Raw genomic sequence first — 17,268 nt, forward strand, 5'->3', positions numbered from 1 at the left:
TACAAGCAACACACAGCAGCCTTATATTGAATGATTCACTTTATTCCTCACTGAATGAATCTGTTTGAATGAATGATTTAATGTCTTACTCTAAACATACTTGCCGCCACCTGCTGGCTGGTTTACTGTTATTTTGTTGCTGTATTCTAACTTTATATATTTAAAACATTATGATAGTGTTATGCAATTATATATGTAGCTTGTTGCATAGTGTTTATGTAAATAAACACAATATGCAAATAAATCATTGTGTAAATAAAATCCACCTGGCCTCTGTAACTGTCTCCTCTGTAACACTATGGCCTTCATTGATCAGTAGTCAGATCTAGCAATGCAAAACATTACATTCATTTATTCATAATTAATTTACTCATTTAACGTTAACGGATCGCCAGGCAGGCGTACAGCAGTGACAGACAGACACATGTAACGGTGTCCTGTATGGAAAGATGTTGAAATGAAAGATGTACAAGTGAAAAGCACACTGAGCATCGGCAGTAATGAGGCGCGTTGGAGTGATGTCACCGCCCCCTTCATCTGATTGGCTGAGGAGGAGCTGTCAATCTAGAACTAGTGGACCAATGATGACGCTTAAACCCGCCCTGATTTGCATGAAACTCTAACCGTAACATTTGGAAGAAGAAGCGCAGAACGTGGAAACAAGAGCGAAGGGAAAACAGCACAAGCATACAACAAATAAACACATGAGCAGAAAATGTCTGAGAGCACAAAAAACAGAGAAATATAACCAAGGAAAACATGATTTTGTGCGCAAGTCAGACAATTTTGCATTAATATTTAAATTTTGTGCAATATGATTTTAAAACGTGTTTAAAGTTTTGATTCATGCTTATTATTTTTAAAGGGTTCATATGATGTTGCTAAAAATAACATTATTTTGTGTATTTGGTGTAATGAAATGTGTTTATGCGGTTTAAGGTTCAAAAAACACATTACTCCAAAGATAAAGGAACAATTGAAATCGCATCATATGACCCCTTTAAAAATGCGTTATTAATTTTTTGATTTACGCTTCTTATTTTTCAATCCGTGATCATTGTTTGCTATTCTAAAAACTTTGCTTTCATTTTTAAATCTTGTGCAATATATTTTTACTTGCGTTTTTAAATTTTGTTTTCACGCTTGTTATTTATTTATTTTTTATCCATGACTGCAATACTTTAGGCGGGAATCTGATCCCATAGGTGTGACTCCATAAAGACCAGATCCGCCCTAAACCATATATGGTTCGCCTCACTTCCGGCCTGAAACGGGTGACCAGGGCTGCGTTCACTGCCGACAAAACAGTGCAAAACGTGTTTTAAACGGAAACGGTGGTGCGTTGAACACTGTTCTGATGACGCAAGAGTTGCAGCTATGGCAGCTGAGAAGGCCATTCTTTGTGTTCTTTTTGAAGAATTTTCTGAGTCTGATGAAATCGGTATAAATACGTGTTTAATACTGCAAAATACGCTCGATGTTACGATGTTAATTACATTGTGCAAGCTGTCTCTTTAATACCGCGTGGTTTATTTACATGCTGCTGCTGATTGGCCCACCAAACAAGAGAAAACGCATCGTTGCAGACCGTTTCCAGGAAACATGTCGTTCAAACCGGAAACCGTAGCAAAGCGTTGCGCACCGGTTTGAGCTGGAACGTGCCCCTGGATCGTGTGTCGTGAAACGCGTGTGCTGCCTGCGGCGCTGTCTCCCGCCAGCAGGGGGCGCTGTGTCGCGCGGCGCTCCCTCGCGGTCGGTGATGACGTGTATGCGCTCACGCGTCCCGGAAGTGAAGGTGTAGCTGGAAAGAGTTTGGAAACAAACTGACAATCCTTTGACGGACAGATTCATCGTTGATGTGATGAGGAGGATGAGGATGATGATGAAGAGTCTGGCGAGCGTGATGATCTTCATCCTGACAGTGTCGGAGAGCAGCGCGCGGATCCACCAGCTCAAACTCAAGGTCTGTCACTCTTTATTTACACAGAATCAGCTCCTTCAGCACACCTATTCAGTCATTCAACTAGCTTCAACTGTTCTCATTTATTTCACTCATTTAATGATTTATAACATTATGTGTTTATTTATCTCGTTTATTGTTTCACTTATCTGATTATTTATGTTATTTATTTCACTTATGTAATGACATTCATAAACTGATTAATTTATGATGTCTGTTCTTCTTAAACGTTATGAACACTTATGACACGCTGAAGGACTCTGTTTTGTGTCTGTCAGAATGAGACGCGGTTTCTTGTCCATTTGAACTCGTTCGGTTATTTTGCCAACGGCACTCTGGACGTCAGTCTTGTGTCTCTGAATCTGCCGCAGGAGAAGAGTGGCTCTGGAAAAGTAAGTGTGAGTGTGTGTGTGTGTGTGTGTGTGTGTGTGTGAGAGAGAGAGAGAGAGAGGTTGTGTTGTGTGTTGCGTTGTTTGTGCCTCTTCATTCATTAGAGACGGTTCTGTTCTGGGTTTGTGTTGCAGGTGGGCTTTAGTCTGGCCCGGACTCGAGTGAACGGCATCCTGTCCTACACCGTGAGTATCTGTGACGGCTCTCTCTCGCTGTGCTCTGTTCATTCCTGACGCTTGTGTTTGTGGTTCCTCAGGCCCAGGAGGTGGATGAGTGCAAGCTGCTGAATAAAAAGAGTGAAAATGAGCTCATCCTCTTCATCATCGACACCGAGGAGCTCAGGTGAGTCCGGTCCAGTGATGAGGAGTGTTTTTTGAAGTATCTTATAGTAGGGCTGCACGATTAATCAAATTTAAATCGCAAAGGCGATAAATTGCGATTAGGCAGAAGTTGTGATTGTCATGCGTATCTTTCAGTGAAGCAGGGTTCTGTGATCAGCAGTAAATCTCCATCTGAAGGCCAGAGAAACTCCAAATACACCTCGCAGAAGAAACCCAGGCAATCCCTATAGCGCTAGCTGAATAAACAGAAGATTGAACTGCTTTGATTAATAGTTAATTCAACGTGACTAATAAACACACGACTACGACAATACATGGTTTATCTGAGTTCGTCTTATTGTGATTTTCATTACAATAAAGTAATAATGCAATGCCTTTATCACTGCTTAGAATACGATGAAATATGTTGCGTGCCTTATTCTGTGTAAGAAGCCACATCATCTCACAGAAGGATTTATTTCAAACACTCCACTGACGTTATGAAGTGAGTTTGGAGTAAAAATATGTTATTAAATGTGGTATTTTCACGTGCTTTCAGATGGAGCAGCATTTACTACACAGAGCCGTAGTTCACTGACAAGCTACGCAAAGGCTGTCATTATCGCAGAATGATATCTTCGATGTCATAATCGCGTGATTAAATCGTCTGCGATTATGAACGCGATTTTGCGAAGCTTGTCAGTGAACTACGGCTCTGTGTAGTAAATGCTGCTCCATCTGAAAGCATGTGATGGAGATTTACTACTAATCACAGAACCGGCTTTTACTGACGAGATGCGCATGACAATAGCATTCGATTAATCTTGCAGCCCTAGGTATGTATATATAGTTATAGTATATTCTAGCTTATAGTAGAATAAAGCATGACACTTCATCTGACATACATTGTAACTGTGATCATGACTAAATGTGATTGTGACAGATTTTTACTGTGATTGTTACTGTGATTTTAAATGTGAGTCATTGTGAATGTGATTGTGATTGTTACTGATTGTGAATGTGAGTCATTGTGAATGTGATTGATTGTGAATGTGATTGTTACTGTGATTGTAAATGTGACTGTGAATATGAATGTGACTGTATGTGATTTTTACTGATTGTGACTGTGAATGTGACTCATTGTGAACATGAATGTGATTGGCTGTGATTGTTACTAATTGTGAATGACTGACTGGTTGTAAATGTGATTGTGATCGTGACTGTTGAATTTGAATGTGATTGTGACAGATTATTATTGTGAATGTGACTTACTGTGACTGCGAATGTCACTGATTGTGATTGTGTGTGCAGCGTCCAAGTGAAGCACTTTGGCCATTCTGACATCACACTGGTGTCCAAACTGAAGCCAAAGACTACGGATGGAGGGAAAGGTAAAACTAATGCATGTGAGCCTGAAGTGTGTGTGTGTTTGATGGTGTCTGTGTTTCTCAGCGAGGACGAAAAGAGAAAATGCAGAGGGAGAGAAGCAAAAAGAGCCGAGTGTTGAAGAGACAGAACGGAAAGAAAATTCACAAGAGAAGGCTAAAGTGACACCTGCTGTCAGCAGCACCATTTCCCAGACGGTACGTACCTGTGTGTCCTTACATTTGTTTTTGAAAACTCTTCAAAAACCTTGTTTAAAACAGCTGTTTCTGTCATTGATTCTTGAACTGTGTTCCCATCAGGTGGAGAGTTTGGACGGGATGTCGCTGGAGCTGCAACAACACGACAACTCCTTCAACTTCAGCGTGAGAAAGCCGTCACTCACACACACACACACACAGCGTTTCAAATACACAAACCGCTCACCGTTTGCGTTCTCTCCCGCTCTCAGTTCCGTCTCACGATGAGCGCAAGCTCGCAGGGACTCTACAATCTGGACTTCCACAACTGCCTCCCCGCGGGATCCAGGACGTTGCGCCCGTATTCTCTCCATGTAAGTACAACGGTCCGGATCCGGCCGTCCCAGAGCCGCATATCACATGATCAGGATCAAACTGAGTGTGTGTGTGTAAGGTGGAGATCACAGAGAAGAATCCCAGCGGTTATCTGTCGGCGGCTGAGATTCCTCTGCCACGCCTCTACATCTCAATGGCTACCGTCTTCTTCGCCGCCGCCGTGGTGTGGACATACACACTGCTCAAATACAGGTACACACGCGCGCGCACACACTCACTCACTCACTCACTCACTCTCACTCTCTCACTCACTCACTCACTCACTCACTCACTCACATATCCCCAAATCAATCCACTGATCTGATGCTGAGATGGGTCTGCAGCTCACTATTGAATCCAGAGGTCAGCGCCGGTCCAGTGGATAAGTCTCTTATCGTATCTGCCCAAGACTTTGCTGTGACCTTCACAAACATTCATACAGGAGCGGATGGCTTTAAACTCCTCTGTATGTCGGGCAGACCAGACAAATGCTGCTGAGACTCCACACTCACTCACTCACTCACTCACACTCGCACACACACTCACTCACTCACTCACACACACTCACTCACTCACTCACTCACTCACACTCGCACACACACACTCACTCACTCACTCACTCACACACACACGTCTGTCACTGTGGGTGAACCCGCTGATATTTATGATGTGTGTGTGACAGGTACAGTGTGTTTAAGATCCACTGGCTGATGGCGGCGCTGGCGTACACTAAAGCTGTGTCTCTGCTGTTTCACAGCGTGAGTAAAACACTCTGATCACGCTCACACAGCATCCATCACTTACTCATAGTAATATTTTAAATTAGAATTAATTTTTATATTTTGCTTTTAGCTAAAGGTTTAGTAATTTTGTTGTGTGTTTTTATTTTTTTATTAGCTATTAAACTTTACAATAAGGTTTCATTTGTTAATTTTAGTTTACTACAATTAGTTAACTACATTAGTTAACATCAACTAATATGAATATATATATATATATATAAATATATATATATGAAAAAAATTCTAAGGTATTTTCATGCTCATTTCAATTAAAGTTATTTGTTAATTTCAAAATTTACTAATACATTATTAAAATCAGAAGTTAAAATCATTAAATCAAAATCTAAAATGAACATCTGTATTTTAATTAATAAACATTAAGAAAGATATTTATAAATACTTCAACAGTTCTATTAATTGTTGTTATTTAATGTTAGATAATGTGTTTTGGAATAGGACGATTACCATATTTTAAATTCCCATTACCTTTTCTTAAGTATGTTCTAAGAAAACTTAATAACGTAAACTTAATAAGAACTTGAATTCCTGAAAAGAATGTTCTTAAAAAATCTTCATAAATAACTTGTTAAATTTAACCTTAAACTTGTCTTAAGATGCTCTCTAGAAAATATTTGAGAACTTCTTAGGAATTTTTCAAGAATTGCACTAAAATTGCAATACGGCATACTTACCAACAACTTGGAATTGATCCCAAGTAATTTTTTTAAGATGTTTGTTCAGTGACGCTCTTGATACTCCATTTATATATATATATATATATTTAAATCCATGTTTTCCACTAAATGAACACAAGGAATCATTTTTGCATATAGGAACCAGTATAACAAAGCATAGTAATAAACAGCAATGTTTACTTCCATGTGTACATGTACTTAGATGTGTATATGTACTTAGATATATGACTATAAAATAGAAATATGAACTAGATTTGTACAGAGGAGACTTGATGCATGTTCGTGGTGTTATTGTGATCGACGACTCGTCACCAGTGTTTGTTGTCTTCCTCTCAGATCAACTATCACTTCATTAACTCTGAAGGTCATCCTATTGAAGGCTGGGCCGTCATGTACTACATCACACACCTGTGCGTATCACACCTCTACTTTCCTTCTGTTTCTCGTGCTTAGAGATCGACGAGTGTGGATATTTTTCAGTGTGGATGCTGTCAGAATCAGAGTGTTAAATATCTGGCATGAGAGTGTAATGTTTGTGTGTCAGGCTGAAGGGGGCTCTGCTGTTCATCACGCTGGCTCTCATCGGCACCGGCTTTGCCTTCGTTAAATACATCCTGTCGGACAAAGAGAAGAAGATCTTCATGATCGTCATTCCTCTGCAGGTGTGTGTTTGAACACGACTCCCACGTGTTTCTGATGTGATATCCGCGACTGATGCCGGTTTGTTGCAGGTTCTGGCTAACGTGTCCTATATCATCATCGAGGAGACGGAGGAGGGCACGAGTGAATACGCTCTCTGGAGGGAGATCCTGTTCCTGGTGGATCTCCTCTGCTGCGGAGCCGTCCTGTTCCCTGTCGTCTGGTGCGTTTCTGTGCGTCAGACTCTGGGTGTGCTGATATTTACGGTTATTTGATGTGTTTGTCTGTGTGTTTCTGTGTCTAACAGGTCCATCCGACACCTGCAGGAGGCTTCAAACACGGATGGCAAAGGTGTGTGTGTGTGCGTGTGCGTGTGTGCGTGTGCGTGTGTGCGTGTGTGTGTGTGTGTGTGTCTAAACCTGGAACACTGTGTACAGGCCGTAACGATAACCGTACGGTTTTAATAACTGATCTAACTCTAATAGCAGAGTTCACGACGCAACTAAAACAACAACGACATTTCATCGGAATCATTTTCAGGACATTTATTTTAAAAAGACAAACAATTTGTTTAGAATAAACAGAACATTATCGTTGGTTGGTGTGGACGCTGATAGTTATTGCTATAATTATTATTATCGTTATCGTTAAAGTTATTATATTACAGTTATCATCATGGATACTATAGTTATCAGTATAATTATCTTTTAACATTATTTCTTATTGCTTATATTGAAGTTATTGCTATGGTTATCGTTATAGTTGTTATAGGAATCATAATTACTGTTACAGTTGTTGTTATACTTACTTTTACAATTACAGTTAAAGTTATCACTATAATTATCATTATAGTAATCGGTATAGCTATCAGTAAAATTATCTTTGTAGTTATTGTTATAGTTCTCATTAGTTATTATAGTTATCAGTGAAATAGTTTAATAGGTATCATAGTTTTTAGTATAATTATCGGTATAGTTATTGTATCTTTATAGTTATCAGTTTAGCTATCTCTATAGTTAATGTTGGCTATCGTTGTAGTTATCAGTGTAATTATCTTTATAATTATTGTTATGGTAATCAGTATAATTATTTTTATAGTTATCGGTAGTTATCGTTACAGTTATCGGTGTAATTATCTGTATAGTTATCGTCAGCTGTCGTTACCGTTATCTGTGTAATTATCTGTATAGTTATCGTCAGCTGTCGTTACAGTTATCTGTGTAATTATCTGTATAGTTATCGGCAGCTATCGTTACAGTTATCGGCATATTTATCTATAGTTATCGGCAGCTATCGTTACAGTTATCAGCGTATTTATCTATAGTTATCGGCAGCTATCGTTACAGTTACCGATATAGTTATCGGCAGCTATCGTTACAGGTATCGGCGTATTTATCTATAGTTATCGGCAGCTATCGTTACAGTTATCGGCGTATTTATCTATAGTTATCGGCAGCTATCGTTACAGTTATCGGCGTATTTATCTATAGTTATCGGCAGCTATCGTTACAGTTATCGGCGTATTTATCTATAGTTATCGGCAGCTATCGTTACAGTTATCGGTATAGTTATCGGCAGCTATCGTTACAGTTATCAGTATAGTTATTGTCAGCTATCGTTACAGTTATCGGTGTAGTTATCCTTATAGTTATCGGTATAGTTATCGGTGTAATTATCTATGTAGTTATCATAATTTATTGTGACAGTTATCTGTGTAATTATCTTAATAGTTATCTTTAGTTATCGGTGTAGTTATTGATACTGATATTGTTCTTGTTTGTTTGTGTGTATATATATTTGTGTATTTGTTTCTAAATGCACACTACTTGTGTGCGTTATCGTGCAGCTGCCATGAACCTGGAGAAGTTAAAGCTCTTCAGACATTATTATGTGATGGTGAGATTCATCTTTACTCACATCTACAACATCATTTAATAAGATAATTTCTCTAAGGCGGACAACTAAAAAGCTGTTTCTCTGTCCTCAGATCGTGTGTTATATCTACTTCACGCGGATCATCGCGATACTGCTGCAGTTCACTGTGCCGTTCCAGTGGCAGTGGTGTCAGGAGGTAAGGAGCAACCCTGCTTCAGAATAACATAACATAACATAAACTATGTAGATGGCGTTTGTAGCACAGAAAATCATTCCGATTCAGCCCTAACCAGATCTTTCGTCTGTTCTCTCCTTGTGTTTGCAGTTTTTAGTGGAGGTTTCTACTCTGATCTTCTTCGTCTTGACGGGATTCAAGTTCCGTCCGGCATCAAATAACCCGTATCTACAGCTGCCTCAGGACGAGGAGGACCTGGAGATGGATGAAGTGTAGGTCTCTCTCTCTATCTCTCTTTCTCTATGAGAGGTTCAGTGTGTGATATCGTTTCTCTCGCACACAGTATAACGGAATCCGGAGCGCTGGAGGGCATCCACAAGGTGAAGAAAACGTCTAACGGCCGAGAGAGACAGAGGGAGGTTGCGTTGTGAGTATCATATCAAAGAGGGCGGAGCCTGGACTCTCAAACCCCTCCCCTTCCTGAGGTTGCTGTCATGGTGCCCACAGACTCGCTATGCAAGTGAAAAAAGACGGAATGGAAAAAAAACGTGTGAGAATAAAGCGCAGCAGACACCATTTCCGTGAGAGAATGAGCTGATTTTTCCATACAGACTCTGGGATAACGGTAACACGGACTGAATCTCTTGCTTTGGTTTACAGTAATGATGTGGTCACTCTGCTCTATCCGTTAATTTGTTAGCTCATTTATTCCTTCATTCCAAAGATGTACAATCATTATAGTGGATGTGTGCAAATAATTTGATTTGTTTGATTTTAGCCTTCTTTTATTTCCTAATGTCTTTATTATTTAACCGAAGCAGTTTGATGCTATTGTTTGTATATCTTGGTTTTTCTGTTCATTTTTGATTCGACAGCTGGAAGCGATTCCACAAAACTAGCGTAAATAAGGTGCTGGAACAGATGCTTCTTCAGAAGATTTTCTGGTGTTATATATTTCTTTAAAGGACGCCGAGTCCATGACTGTTAATGTGTATATTCTGTCCTGGATGAAGCTGAATGTTCCCGAGAGGTTCCTAAAACAACGTTCAGTCGTGCGACATAACCAATAACGATTTTTGTCATTTTCTTCTTTGGAAAAGGTTATGCTTTATTTAGTTGTATTTTACTCATGGCTTCATCTACTCTGTGATTGACCCTCCTTTATTTAACGACACAAATATTGGTATACAGTTATAAATGAAGGATTAACCGCATTTACACCGCGAATTACTACGAACGCGACAACTGCATCGCTGCCGTTAAAACCAATGGTCTCCACTAAAAGCGCAGGAAGCTTCTGGCATTCAAATGGCGTTGTAGTTTGATCGCAGTTTAGACTTGAAAACCTCTCCAGAACGCCACTTCAGTTTTTCCCGCACAAAGCTTCTAAACTGGCTTAAATTTCCACAAACTGTCAGAGAAATAAGCTTTTCCTGCTTGATTTATGTCGCTGGTTTATCATGCTAATTGTGTTCAAGTTTGAAATAAATCAAAAGACTTAAATATTGACTCGTTTCTTTGGTTTGTTATGTGAGAAAAGAGAAAAGAGTTTGTCTTTACCGATTTAAACATGCAGTGTGAGAAACACTGATACAGTGCAAACGTGATGTTTTCTCAGGTAAAGCCACTCTGCCCCGCGCAGCGAGTCATGTCTTGTGGTTTAGTCAGGTACTGACCGTGCAGAACTTTGTTGGTTTTTGAAGAAGAACCTCAACTAGATGTAGTTTTATTTTATAAAAGGCCTTATCATTCAGGTGCTGAAATAATCTCTCTTGATGTCTGAGAGTCTCAGGCGCACAGGAGCCTCGAACACAAACGCTCTTCAGTGTTTCTCATCATCTCCCTCTTCATCTGCTCATTAAACTGGTGAATTAACCATTGCTGTGAGGATTAAACAAAACGATGTAAATGCTCGGTGTGTGTGAACCGTGTGTGCACAGGCTCATCTGCACAGGCACACACACACACTGCCACTGCAACAGTAACAGTGCTGTGGTGACGGTAAAGCCATGAATCCTTCATATATGATCCTTAAAGTTTTACCATAAACAGTATTACATTGCTTTTCCTCATCCAACCCATCAGTCCTGAAACACACACACACACACATGAAGGGAATGTCTACACACATACAGCACATGAGCAGGGGCGGATTTAGTGAATTGGGGGCCCCAGCCAAAATATAGGAATGGGGCCCTATACATTTGCACACATTTTCCTAGATCAACCTTGAGGTTCCTTTTTTGTTGTGATGCTTGCTGCTGCACAATGGTGCCCCATAGTTGTGTCCAATGTTTCTAAATTTTTCATGTACATGTTATAATGGCTTTCTTTCATGTTGTAGACCACGAAATAGCAACTGATTTACAGTTGAGATACAGGTTTTTACAAAAACCAAATAAATTATAAAATGATCAATTGACCTTGATCAATTAAACCTCACAATTGAGCGTTTAAACCAGGGGTGACTCAGAAGTATAAATTATATTATTTTAAAACTGGGTTATGTGGGTGGATTTTCACATTGATCTGAACAAAACTACAGACTGGATTATTGAAAATGAACATTCATTCTCTGCCAGTAGGAGGCGCTTTTGGAACGTCAGAAATATAGAATGAGAAAAGTGTGAAAAAATATAGCCTATATTGACGAGGAAAGTCCACTGATGAGTTACCAGCGTAAGCCTGTGTGCAAAGGCTGTCTAATTCTAAACTTTAAAATACATTTATTTTTAGTTATTTTAACTACAAATTTAACCGTTCGCGTGTCAGCGCTTAATGCGCATCTCCTATATGAAAAGCATTTTAGGGGGCCCTTGGCTTTTGAGGGCCCAAGGCGGTCGCCTATCTTTGCCTAATGGGTAAGACCGCCCCTGCACATGAGCCACCAACACTGATGCTTATGATGGAGGTTCAATGGTTTTTTTAATACTGGATCGTGACTCACTGATCCATATTCATCTGACAAACTCTGTTCAACAGCGTCCAGACATCTGCTCACACACATGAACACATGATGCCTCACAGTCGTTGGACAGCTGGAGATCCATCAGGAGGAAAGCGAGAATCATTTACGCCACACAGATTCTTGAAGAACGGAAAGGCTGATGAAATATTATAAAAGAGAGTAAGTGTTCACAGCAGGAGATCTCCTAAAATCATCTATCCAGACGGAGACTAGATAGTGAAACCCAGCAGTGATTCTCACCAAAACTACAGCACTGGTAGACTGAGATTCAAACGTTTGTATTTATTAGGGTAGAGAATATAGATCATAAGAATCAGAGAAACGCTTCAAGTGCTCAGTTGGTGTGACCATTGAGAGATATTTAGACTGAACCAAACATTCACATGCAAACAGGACGTGCGGTTTCCTCAGTCTTTAGTAGCGTGAAAACCTCAGGGCTCGTCTGTCTTCATGCAGAATCAGAAAACATAAGATCCTTCTGCTTGATCATAAACAGTTAACTCGATTCGCTTCATTATAGAGAGTTTGTGGTGTGTGCTGGTAAGATTTTTATTTAGAGGACTGGCACATATAGTGGATTTATTTGAGGGTTTATTATTGGTTGGAGGAGCTTATTCCAGAGAGAGTAGCTTACCTTGGAAGGTGTGGTTCTTTTGAGTGGGCGGGGTTACTTGTGTGGGTAGGAGGGGCTTATCTTAGTAGGAATGGTTTATTTGAGTGGGCGGAGTCCACTCCAGTTTATTCCAGTAGGAGTGGCTTATTTAGGTGGGTGCAGTTTATCGCAGCAGGAGTGGTTTATTTTGAGTAGGCGGAGTCTATTTGGGTGTGGCTACTTTTTTAGGCGTACCATGTTTCTTAGTGTGCCAGAGATGGGCGGGGATAGTGAAAGCGTCGGCGCTCATGCTCAGGGTACGAGATGGAAGTGTATTGAACTGGTTCCTGTCTGAGCTGTATTTTATAAATGGCCTCCACGTCTGATGAGGAAATGGTACGCGGGCCGACGCCGCAGAGTCGATGCAGCTCCTCCGATTGGCCGTCTCGGGTGCAGATAGCACGGAACTGACAGCTGGAATCACGCAGGAGAATCAGGAAGTGACTGGCGGAGCTCTTCTCCATCTCCTAGACAGACGGGGAGAATGTGAATGTCAGAATGTGAACGCGCACAAAGGGAGTAATGTCTGTGTAGAAAGATAAACAGTGTGACGCACATCTATGGTCTTGTTTTTCTGGGATTCATTGACTTTGCCAGCAAGGCAGCAGCATGAGAGCGCGTTGTGAATGATGAACTTGTTGGATTTAAAACTGGGTTCCTTAAATAATTTAGGACCTGAAACAGAAGATAAAATTGTGAGTAAACAGGCAACTGGAAAACCACACAGATCAAATAAGGTACTGGCTACAGCCAACAGGTGGTGCTATTTCTTCATCTTTTCAAATCAGGTCAAACCACTTGATTTGAATTCATACTCACCTGTTCTACACAGTGCAGTTAAAACTCTAAAGGGTGTTATTATGATTACCAACCACTCAGAAAACCTTCAGTCACGCTCTAGCAACCACCCTGAAGATTCTAGAAATTGCTCAGGACAGCCCAGCTACCTGCTAGCAGAAGACCTCAACTACATTCCAGTAACCACCCATAACATCCTATAAGCCAACTAGCAATCATTCTCAACAGCCTAGCAACCACTTAGCAATGTTCCTGCAAACAAAAGACCACCTTAGCAACTGCTAAGCAGTGCCCTAGCAACCACTGAGAAAACCTTATTAACCCTACAGGTACATCTCAGAAATCACCCAGAACATCCTAGGAGGTGCCTAGCAATCATTCAAAACCATTCAAGACCACCTTAGCAACAGTCTAGCACCGCACAAAACATCCTAGCAACCACTCAGAGCAAATTAGCAACCATATACAGAATGACATAAGTAGCTTTAAAATTTCAAACTAACCCTAACTCTTTTCAAACAGAAATTGATCTTAAATATCAACAATCAGCTCTTTACCTGTGTATTCTGGGAGTGAGGCTGGAGAGGAGGCATTGGAGACATGTTCCCAGTCTTTTTCCCCATTCTGATTGGCCAGTTGCCCTGATGACATCACCTTTGAGGGTGACTCTGAACGACTGAGTTGTAGCGTGAGAGAGGAAGCTTTTAAGTAAAGACAAAGATGTATGAAAGGCAGAAGACAGAAACGTGGCTAAGCAGCTGGATAGAGTACCTTGCTGGCTTTTCAGTTTGTAGAGATGCGCCATCTTTCTGGCTAGAGACAACTGTGTGAGTGAACAAAACTGGTTTTAGGGCAAAATACAAAACAGCTTCAAACACTATTCAACAAACAGGGTGACAAACTCATTCCATTGGTTGAGCAAATGTTGCTGTTTCACTCATACAGACAGATAGCAATTCTGTTTAGTGACGCTAGTAGTTACCCAGTTCACATTTAAGTACAAGTAATGTGTGATTACCTGTTCTGTTTTTCCCCTGTGAGCGTGTGTGAGTAAGCTCATGGTTGTTGTGCATGTTGTTTTTTGCCACTGTGCTTTGCTGGTTTCTGTTTGAGGACTTTCTCTAGATCAGCCATTATCTTCAGCTGCTGACGCCTTTCATACTCTGCCCTGGTGAACGCTCCTCGCCGCAGGGGCGTTCCTGGGGGTGTGGCTTTTGACAGAGGGGGTGGAGTGTATGAGGTTGGCAGTGACTGTGAAAGCAGCTGAGTTTGAGAAGGTCGCAAGTCATTCAGGGAAGCCTGTTGACTGTTGGAGAAAGCAGAGATCAGTAAGTCCTGAATGAAGGTCCTGAATGAACAGGTTTGGACAAGTAGATGTTCTTACCTGTTCTCAGGGTCTTGCCCATGTTTTGCACGTTTCTTGATCTCTTGAGCTCGTCTTTGCTGCCGTTCCAACAGCAGAGCCCTTTTTTGGGCCATCTCCTCCTCCGAGAGACCCTCCTCCTGAACACCCACAAAGACACACATTACAGACACCTTAGACATGCACAATCAACCAAAGCGCAAGCAGGCCTTCACAAACCTTGAAGAACACATCGAGTCCCATCTTGCTCTCGTTCTCTGTCTGGTCGCTCATGGAATCTGAAGAGAATATTTCTGCACCCTGTTCCAGATCTGTGTCATCTCCCACTGTCCCCGCACCCTCTGTCTCATCTTTCACGAGGACGCTGCATGTCACTTTCAAATGAGCATTCTGACGGGGCTCCTGAGCTGCTCCCACCTCCTAACAGTTCAGCTGGGAGTGCAGATGTAGGTCCAGCCTCCAGCTCCAGCTTGAAGATTGGGGTGTGATGTTCGCTGGAGCCAGATTCTGAGGTGCTCTCTTGAGGTGGAGCAGGTTGCTGTGGAGAGTCCTGGGGCGTGCATGGACCACCAAGTCGTAGTGAGGAGCAGGTCTGCACCTGACACTGGCTCGGAGAGACTCGCCGCAGATGGGGAAGCGTGTCCACGTTCTGTGGGGGCGTAAGGACATGTGTGAGAGGCTGGAAACCAAGGTCTGTGGGGCGGGAGGGACGTTGCCGTTTGGGGCTCTTGGGAGCAGCACCACGGGATTTGCGTGGAGCAGATGCTGCTGAACTTTTAGGGGATCTGGGTGTGTCAGAAAGTTGTCCGGAGTGTGATGGAGATCCAGAAGGTGAAAGGATATGGGTGGAGTCTCTAGAAAGATGAGGGGGTGTAGCAGGGGATTTGGAACCAGCCGGGATGACCCAGGGCTTGCTGGAGGTAGGTGTCTTATTTGAGGGGGTGTTTTTCGGAGAACTCAGAGTTTTCTTTCCCATGAGCCTTTGTTGCTGTTCTGTAAGGCGCTGCATGTCTCTTTGTAGGGACTGTAGGGTGGAGGTTAGCTTGGCTACTGCCTCATTATGTTCCACCAATGGTGGCTCTTTCCCCTCCTCTGTCTTCGTTTCAACAGAGAAGGTAATCTGTTTCTCCAGTTTAGGTGGAGCTACTACATGCTCCATCTTCTTCTGTTCTCCATCATTTTCTTTCTTTTCCTCCTCCTTTTTCCTCCTCCTTCTCTCTGTCCTCCTCTTGTTGAAGCTGCAGCTCCATTCGTGTCAGTCGTTCATCCAGTGTGAGGGACTGTCCGTCATCTTCCAGTTCTTCCCCCTGTTTCTTCTGGAGGTGAAGGAAGGCAGTCTTGCCCAGCCTCTGCCTGTGTTTGGTAAAGATGGCCTCAATCCGCCTCTTTTGAGCTTCGATTGCTCTACGTTTCTCCTCCAGACGTGCACCCAGCTCCTGCGCCTCCACTGCCCCAACGGGGCTCATCCCTGCAGGGCTCAACAACGACTCCACTTCCAGGAACCTGGAATTACTTGGGGATTCTGGCATCTTCTTCCTGCGTTCAGCAAAGTTTGTCATGCGACCTGTCTTGGGTCCGTTGGCTGGGCTGCAGGAGGTTTTGGGAGAGTCTTCAGGTGTGTCACACTCTAAACCTCCATGGATTTCTTGTGAACCAACAGGTTGTCGTTTGCAGTTTCCGCTGCTATCAGGCCTTCCTCCAATTGGTCGATACATCATCCCTGACCAGCAGGGGGCAGAGCTGCTCAGTCTGGCTTCACCCACCTCAGGGGAGTGGAGGTAAAAGCCAGACGGAGCTCCCTCTGGCCGCAGCCGGGGCTCATTGTGTACTGGACGGGCAGTATGAATAATTTGTAATGCTTCTTCTATGGTAGGTAACTCTCCTAGAGGAGCTTGACCAATGAGCTTACTCAGATCCTCTGGGGGTGTGTAAGGGCCGGGGCTGGTTACCATGGTGAGGCTGTCCGTGCTGACGGAACGAAAGAGAGGATTGCCCATAACAACATCAACATCACTGTCCAGTGGGAATGGGATGCTGAAGGCCACAGCGGAGAGAGGACGGCTGAGACAGAGAAAGTGATAAAGATTGAAGATCCCTGGTGCATGATGAATGAGTTATATAAATGAAAAAATCTCAAAATTATTTAGACTATTATTTAGTCACATGATTTTGGTCATAAAAATAAGGTTAGTTGTACTTCCTTGAATTGACAGACCATTGTAAACAGACATACCTGATTTGCTTTTTGCTCCAGCCCCGTCCTTCTACACAACATCAAATACAAGAGTAATAATTAAGTTACATAGAAAATGCAATGAGTGTGTGAACATGTGAGGGTGAAATGTTGGCTTCAGCGTGGTGGAGCGCCATCCAGAGTCCAGCCATGGAAATACAGCAGGTGACAGTGAGAAACAAACCAAAGAAAGTGAAGGCATTTGTGTAAAACTGGAAGAAATCCTGAATTATATGCAAAACTAAAAAAAAAAGTGATCTGCAAATAAAAATACACTACAAAAAAAACATGTTTCCTGCAGAGATCTGTGACAGGAGTGAAATCAACCACAGGACAGTGATGACGTATGTGTGAGTGTGCGTGAGTATGTGTGAGTAGCAGCACTGTGGGCACTGAAACACATCGGAGAGAGACGAGCGTTAGAGTCAGCGTCAGTAACACACACCGTGTGTGTGTGTGTGTGTGTGTGTGTGTGTGTGTG

At 42.1% G+C, this 17,268-nt stretch overlaps 1 protein-coding gene and 1 pseudogene across 1 annotated transcript; one reads left to right on the top strand and one right to left on the bottom strand.

Moving 5' to 3' along the window:
• Positions 1 to 1,739: 1,739 nt before the first annotated feature.
• Positions 1,740 to 9,937, top strand: LOC107758383 (protein GPR108-like). The gene is made up of 18 exons (XM_016576099.1): positions 1,740 to 1,963; positions 2,239 to 2,352; positions 2,485 to 2,535; positions 2,607 to 2,692; positions 3,982 to 4,061; positions 4,123 to 4,253; positions 4,356 to 4,418; positions 4,505 to 4,606; positions 4,687 to 4,820; positions 5,290 to 5,365; positions 6,421 to 6,494; positions 6,629 to 6,746; positions 6,816 to 6,946; positions 7,031 to 7,074; positions 8,570 to 8,619; positions 8,711 to 8,794; positions 8,924 to 9,045; positions 9,117 to 9,937. Exons 1-18 carry the CDS (start codon positions 1,862 to 1,864, stop codon positions 9,202 to 9,204), a joined length of 1,650 nt encoding a protein of 549 aa, XP_016431585.1. The 5' UTR covers positions 1,740 to 1,861; the 3' UTR covers positions 9,205 to 9,937.
• A 1,944-nt stretch (positions 9,938 to 11,881) lies between these two features.
• Positions 11,882 to 17,268, bottom strand: part of LOC107758370 (calmodulin-regulated spectrin-associated protein 3-like) — an 8,541-nt pseudogene continuing 3,154 nt past the window's right edge.

This window comes from Sinocyclocheilus rhinocerous, unplaced genomic scaffold (genome assembly GCF_001515625.1).
Source record: "Sinocyclocheilus rhinocerous isolate Xijiao unplaced genomic scaffold, SAMN03320098_v1.1 scaffold2309, whole genome shotgun sequence".
Classification (NCBI taxonomy): domain Eukaryota; kingdom Metazoa; phylum Chordata; class Actinopteri; order Cypriniformes; family Cyprinidae; genus Sinocyclocheilus; species Sinocyclocheilus rhinocerous.

What these genes read in the sequence shown, in the direction of transcription:
- LOC107758383 (XM_016576099.1), top strand. Translation starts at nt 1,862, where the DNA reads ATGAGGAGGATGAGGATGATGATGAAGAGTCTGGCGAGCGTGATGATC. An exon ending in GTCCTGTTCCCTGTCGTCTG is followed by an intron (nt 6,947 to 7,030) that starts GTGCGTTTCTGT and finishes TGTGTCTAACAG; the next exon opens with GTCCATCCGACACCTGCAGG. An exon ending in AGTGGCAGTGGTGTCAGGAG is followed by an intron (nt 8,795 to 8,923) that starts GTAAGGAGCAAC and finishes TTGTGTTTGCAG; the next exon opens with TTTTTAGTGGAGGTTTCTAC.